Below are 7,631 nucleotides of genomic sequence, written 5' to 3' on the forward strand. Positions count from 1 at the left end.
GAATTTTAGTCTTCTGAGCTTTTGGATTCATTCTGGAGCCCATGCTCAGGGAACTTCTTTCTCACCAAAATGCGTTCCTTGAAGATGGGGTCAAGCACAAGTCCAAAAGCCCAGAAGACTAAACCTCTGGTCCTGCTGACTGACCCAGATTGGAACCTGCAACTTCCAGAATGTCCTTACTGGGCAGTTCTAAACTATTATTGCTATCTATCTCAATTGCATTTGTATAGTTATATATTGTTTAAAATGATTTCCCCCCCCCCATAGGAGCAAACTGTGACACCAAAATATGTTCTCTGCAAAGCCAATGTATTTTATAAAGGTGACTCAGAGTGCAAACAATGATTTGAATGAAAAAAAAAAACTGACTAAGCATACAGAGTGAAAGAAGTTCAGCTCTTATGATATATGAGATCACGTCCAGGGGAAAAAAAAACCTTTAAGCTAGCAAGCTGCGAGTCTTTGGGCTCAGTTCATGTCCATGGCACCAACATGTTCCCATAACCACTTCTTTCTGCCATGTCCTAATGATATTGCCTTTGTCTCATCTCCCAACTCATAGCTGAGGCAACTTAATCCCATCTTTGCTTTGCCAATGTTACAATACTGTAGTGTGTTTCCACTTCACCGAACATTATTATTACCACTTGGCTATGATGTGGTGTGCTTTACCAACAAGGGTTGCTTCCATGAAGCTTGGGTTCTGTCTAGCATTTCTAGGACGCCTACACTAGTTTCAAAGAGGTGTATGCAGGTATAACACCTAACTGGCTCATTTGAAGCACTTACTTAAGAGCTTCCTTATAAACATGGATTATTGCTATTTTCAAATAGCATAAGACTTCATTTAAAGAATAGGTCTAGCATTCTTTTGAGAGATCATTCGCTCTGTGCAATTCAGATCAATTTAAACTGGGAAAGAGGATCTTTGGATGCATTGAAGGTTTTCTGTTACAAGGAGTTTCATGTAGCTGTTACTTTTACTGTTTTTATTACTTTATGATGCTTGCTTAGTAAGGTTACTTATTCACCACTCTCTCTCATTTGTTCTTTATTCATTGGTTCCTCCCAATACTGTACTATGCCTCTTCAATGTGCCTGTTTACCTGTTAACCAGGCTTTTTTGAATATGGGTTTAGCACTCATTCAGAAGAGTGCTAGAGTGATGTTTGGAAATAGTCCAACTCACAGGTCAAGGTGAAGGGTGACTTATTATGCAATTTGACAAGTGGCTCAGCCTGCTGTTCCAACACCATCTAAACTTCCTCAACTCTGTCCTACCACACAATACAAAGAGTGATTGGTGATTATATTCCCCTGGCACGTAACACTTAGTGGGAAAGAACATGAAGCTGGGAGAATCCATCAACCACTTAACTTAAATAACACCACTCAATAACCTTATTCCTTTGTCAGAATAGGGATTAATAATGAGAGCAGCAGAAATATACCAAAACTCTGAAATTAAAGAATAGTACATTAATCCATCTGGTTGGTATTGCCTGATGACTGCCTTATTGTAACAGCTGCAGATCAGCAAACGGATGTATAAAAAACACAAGAAAATTACAAAACAGTTTCCATTTGCTTGCCAACCACTTTTCTTTTTTCTTCACTGCTTGCTTTTGAGATCATTATAGTCTACCTTTATCTAAGTACCTTGTGAAAAGAAAAAAATTCCACCATACTCAAGATAGATGTCTTCCCAGGAACTTTTGTAAAGATTCAGACAAAGAAGAAAATACTATTTTTTTTAATTTGATTTATATGCCGCCCTTCTCCAGAGACTCAGGGCAGCTTACAATGTGTTAAGCATTGTAAGCAATTAATACCAATGGACCCCAGGATGCTCCTCTTCCTTTGAAACAATGATGGCCATAGTCAAAATGTAGTCTTACTCATTAAAATAATACTCTCAACGGTGTACAGCAAGGAGTGGCACCCACAGATATTCAGTTAGGCACTTACTGGTATTATCTGGAGTGTTAATTGTGGATGCTCCTGCTGTGCTCCCCTCCTTCTCCACTGATGTCACTTTAATGATATAAACTATTGCAGATACTCAACATGTGTTGCATAGAAACCTTCATGTATACAACTGTATGTTTATTGAATTCAGAAGACCAGTAGAAGAAAGCTTTTTTCGCAAACAGCAGAGTCAAATGAAAGAAGAAACAATGATGGACGTACCATATTGGATAGCTTTAAAACAGGGTTAAACATAATCACAGAAGTGGATTACTCACAGGGATCACTAATCATGGTGGGTATGCTGTCTTTGGGATCAGAAACAGTTTCCTTTTTAATACCAGATAATGGGATCAACAATGCAAGAGTCTTGTACTGTATCTCAACTAGATTATGACTCTACCAAAGGGTTTAGCTAATATGGCAACAAACAATGAACTTGATGGGCTGTGGATATGAGCCTGCAAAGGTACTTTCTGTTTCTCAAAGAAAATCTTATGAGGTATAACTGACCTGCAGCAGAGTCTTTGTGAATGTGCAGGTTGATTAAAGTATACACAACCATCAACTATTGAATTCAGCTCCAAGCTGGGTGCTCTGCTATGTAATCATAAGCCATGGCTTCTTTCTGTATGGAACAAAGCCAAGGCTCTTCCTGACATTGTTTTGATACTTTGGTAAGTCAGGTGGTTGGACAAATAGGGTCACTGAAAATAAGATGAGCAATATCAGTGTGTCCAGTGAACCACCAAATATGTAGGAATAAAACAAATGTTTTAAAACAATTGGCCCAGTAGGAACCGAGAATGGTCAGTGCCCTTTAGGACCCACAAATGATGTCAGCTGGAAAAGCAAAACAGCTGAACCAGCAGGGTGGCCAGTATGTTGCCTTGTTTATATCCCTTTCAGCTCACAATATCCTGGAAGAGGAAGGGTCTGCCAAGCTAGAAATCTGAATAGCAACATTTCCTCTTCGTAATAATGCAGTTATTTACTGTACATTATTCTACATGAAGTATACACTCCAGGATAAAATGTATTCCAGATCTCATACATACATTGTGTCAGTTTCCAAAGTGTAGAAATCTACAGTGTTGTTGTGGTATTTTTTAACTTGCTGCATTGCTGAGCATCCAAGCGTCTTGGAGGTTTACAAAAGAAATGCAAAATCAAGATATTTGTGACAAAGTCACAAAACCAAAACTAGTAAAGCAAGGAAAATGGACGAAAGCTAATCAACAGTTAAGCTTTGTTCCAAAAGATTCACTTTGCTTAGAGTTACCAGATTCAGCAAAAGGAGGACACTCTCTGGGAAACCAGAGAGAAAGGTCCAGAAGTGTTATAATTGTATACTTGCTCCTAGGAGAGAGTAATCCCTCTCAGAAGAGATAGCTGTACCTCTTCTTGGAAATTATGGCCTCTGGCCATGAGCACCATCTCTGTTAAAAACAGATGTTGAGGCAGAAGTCCAAGGCCCCATGCTATGCATTAGCAGTAACTATCTCACATATTTCCTCATTGGGGTTATTTTGTGGGTATAAGATAAGTGAGCATGGCTGCCTGGAGGGGAGGCAAAAAAAATCAAGATAGTGATCGTGACCACAGGATCAAAGCCCTGCCTCCTTTTTACATGCATTACACACACAAGGCATATAAACAAGGGGAAGGATTTTGATCACATATTCACCTCCAACCTCTCTTCATAGAGGCCCATGTGTTTAATCAATTTGTGATATGATATAATGAAATCTTTCTATTCATTTATTCAGTGTCCAGAGTGAAAAAAGATGAAAAACAATCTAGATAATCACTGCTACCTTTTTACCTGAATGTGATGGCAGCTAATACATCTAGTATATAATAAGAGAGAATGAGAGAGGAAAAGATATAAACTTAGTATGTTTCAACTCACTAACATAAAATAGTTGGCAAAAGGATTGTTTACTTTTCTATTAATGGATTTCAGATAGAACGTAACATTTCTTAAGGACTTACAAGCTTCCAAAATGGAATTGTTATATCTGAGTTCTAAATGCCCAGAATTATTTTCTCAAAAGAACAATTCTGTGTGGTAGGTTGAGTTGAAAATAAGTAAGTGGTCCAAAGTTACCCAATGATTGACAATAGTTTCATTGTGTAATATAATTATTAGGATGCTCATTGCTGAGCATCCTAATAATTATATCGCACTGGCTGTTCCTGCCAGAAAAATAACCTAAATACAGAAAAGATTTTTCTTTGTTACCCCATTTTATGACAGAGCATTAGAGGTAAAAGTTAAAGGAAGATGTGACATTGTTAGGGATAATATATCTTAACGATTGCTCTTTGGAGTAAAAAACAAATATTGGGTGTTGATATTCATCAATTTTTCCCAACTCTCTAGAAGAGTTGGCTAGACTAACAGGGGATGTAGAGGGCAAAATGTTAAAAAGCTCTGATGTAGGTACATTTGAAAGCATACAAGTAGGTCTACTATAGCAGTGGTCCCCAACCCCCGGTCCGCGGACCGGTGCCGGGCCGTGGAGTACCTGGCACCGGGCCGCGCAGCGGCCGGGGGCCATGATCGATGCAGCGGCCGGGGGCCATGATCGCTGCAGCGGCCGGGGGACATGATCGCTGCAGCGGCCGGGGGACATGAACGCTGCAGCGCAAAGGCTCCTGGGCCGTGCGCAAAGGCTCCAGGGAAGAGAGCCCCGCGCAGGTACGCACGTGTGGCCCAAAGCTGACGTGTACCTGCGACCCTGCAGACGTCTCCCCAGTCTCCCTGCGGCTCTACAGAAAACGCCTCGCTCAGAAGACGTCTCCCCGGTGTTCCTGCGCCTCTACAGAGCGCTGCGGCGACAGATAAGGTCCTGCAGTGATCTACCATCCCGCACAGGCCTGCTAGAAAGGGTGAGTGAACCTGCCGGGGGTATATGTGAGGGGACCGCGGGATGAAGAAGGGGAGGCGGGCGGGGGGGTTCGGGAGTCGATGAGAAGGACCCCGATGTTTTTTTTTTGGGGGGGGGGGTCCTGGTAATTGACTGAGGAGGTCCAAGTGTTTCCCAACCAGGGTGCCTCCAGCTGTTTCCAAACTACAACTTCCAGCATACCCAGACAGCCTCTGGCCCTCCAGGCATGCTGGAAGTTGTAGTTTGGAAAAAGCTGGAGGCACAATGGTTGGGAAACACTGACATAGATAGATGGGGGGGGGGGGAAATACGAACAGCACACTATAGCAGGTTTTGGTACTCTCCAAGTGTGAGCCATGGCTAGAGGCCCCAAATTATCTCTAACATTATACAGTGAAATTACATATAATTTATATTAATTCTACCAGTGTCCAAACATATAAAGTGCATAAGTGCATTAATAATTCATAATGTGTACCCAGGTGCTAGCTCTTCTCGCTTTTCACTGGTACTTTCTCATTTTTATAGTAGTTGGTGTAGGTGTATATTGTTTTTGCTCAAATTTAACCCACAAATTAGCAAAGATGAGTACGAAACAGATGTCGTCAGAAAGTTTCCTTGGGAAAAAGAAAAGGCCCAGTGAAGAGACAGAAGAAGAGCCTTCAGCATCAAAGAAACATAAAACTTTTAACAGACAATACAATGAGTCCTACTTGAAATATGGATTTATCGAGATAGGTAATTCCCACGCGCCAACCCTGCTCTGCATAGTTTGTGGTGAGCGGCTCTCTAATGAGGCAATGAAACCCTCAAAACTGCTTCGCCACTTGAATGCCAAGCACCCTGGATTAAAAGACAAACCCCTGCAGTATTTTGAAAGAAAAAAAAGGGAACACGAAGGACAGAAGATATTTCTGAGGGCCACCACAGCAATAAAGGAGAATGCTCTGAGAGCATCATATTTGGTGGCTAACCGTATTGCTAAGGCTAAAAAGCCATTCACTATCGGTGAAGAATTGATCTTGCCCTCCACTAAAGACATTTGTCGTGAACTTTTAGGAGAGGCTGCTGTAAAAAAGGTAGCAAATGTGCCTTTGTCGGCTAGCACCGTGACTAGGCGCATTGATGAAATAGCTGAAGACATTGAGACACAATTGTTGGAGAGGATTAATACTTCACCGTGGTACGCACTACAGGTTGATGAATCTACAGATATCGACAACAAGGCAATACTACTTGTTTATGTGCGATATCTTTATCAGGAGGATGTGCATGAGGATTTATTATGTGCACTATCTTTGCCAACCAACACCACAGGAGCAGAACTGTTCAAGTCACTGGATGGTTATATATCAGGACAACTAAAATGGTCCTTTTGTGTCGGCATATGCACAGACGGAGCTGCTGCCATGACCGGACGGCTGTCTGGTTTAACCGCTTGGATTAAGGAGGTTGCACCTGAGTGCGAATCTACACATTGTATCATTCACAGGGAAATGCTGGCAAGCCGAAAAATGTCACCAGAATTTAACAGTGTATTGAATGATGTGGTTAAAGTTATTAACCACATCAAAGCAAACGCCCTTAACTCGCGTCTATTTGAGCAGCTTTGTGAGGAGATGGACACAGAGCACAGATGCCTTCTCTTATACACAGAAATAAGATGGTTATCCAGAGGAAAATCACTATCCAGGGTGTTTGAATTAAGAGAGCCATTGCAAAGATTTCTCTCAGAAAAGAAGTCACCACTGGCAGCACATTTCAGTGACAAGGTATGGCTTGCAAAACTGGTTTACCTGTGTGACATATTTAGCCTGCTCAATGAACTCAATCTGTCCCTTCAGGGGAAAATGACAACTGTTTTCAAGTTGGCTGACAAAGTAGCTGCATTTAAAGCCAAACTGGAGTTGTGGGGACGGCGTGTGAACAGAGGCATTTTGGACATGTTTCAGACATTAGCGGGGATTTTAGGAGAGACTGAGCCTGAGCGTTCATTCTCCCAGTTGGTGCACGATCACCTGTCTTTGCTTTTAGAAAAGTTTGAGCGCTACTTCCCAACCACAAAAGACCCACGAACTGGTAAGGAATGGATCCGCGACCCATTTGTCAACAAACCAGACGAATGTAGCATGTCTGTACAAGAAGAAGATCAACTGCTGGAGATTGCAAATGACGGCGGCCTTAAAACTGTATTTGAGACAACAACTCTGCCGGTGTTCTGGATTAAAGTCATGGCGGAATATCCTGAGATTGCCACTACAGCTCTTAAGTCCCTTTTGCCTTTTCCAACATCCTATCTGTGTGAAGCGGGGTTTTCTGCAGTGACAGCAACCAAAATAAAACAACGAAATAAACTGGACATAAGCAAGACACTTCGGGTGTCATTGTCTCCTATTACCCCCAGATGGAACCGTCTCGTTGCAGAAAAACAAGCTCAGGGTTCTCATTGATTCACTAGATTCTAGTAACTAGAGCGCTTAGTTAAAGTTTAACTGTTAAAATGTTAAAGCACTTTATATTTATGTAATTGTATTTTATTTTGTAAGGCATGTTTAAATACAATAAAATAAAAGTTGTTTAATCAAAACAATCTGATATATAAACAATCAATGTGTCGTCGCGAACAACGCCCCCCACCCCTGCGCGCGCTCAGCGGGCCACGGTAAAATTATCAAAGGCTGATTGGTCCGCGGCGATAAAAAGGTTGGGGACCACTGTACTATAGCTTTTCATCTCTCTTTACCTTGGGTTATAGACATATCTTCTGTT

General features: G+C 41.6%; 1 protein-coding gene across 1 annotated transcript; it reads left to right on the forward strand.

The window, feature by feature from the left end:
• Positions 1-5,446: 5,446 nt before the first annotated feature.
• Positions 5,447-7,312, forward strand: LOC139315033 (SCAN domain-containing protein 3-like). Its single transcript, XM_070941055.1, has one exon. The coding sequence runs from the start codon at positions 5,447-5,449 to the stop codon at positions 7,310-7,312; it is 1,866 nt and encodes a 621-aa protein (XP_070797156.1).
• Positions 7,313-7,631: the final 319 nt, after the last annotated feature.

The sequence above is a fragment of the Pituophis catenifer genome, unplaced genomic scaffold, assembly GCF_029215685.1.
Source record: "Pituophis catenifer annectens isolate HBS135680 unplaced genomic scaffold, rPitCat1.0.hap2 SCAF_3, whole genome shotgun sequence".
Lineage (NCBI taxonomy): Eukaryota > Metazoa > Chordata > Lepidosauria > Squamata > Colubridae > Pituophis > Pituophis catenifer.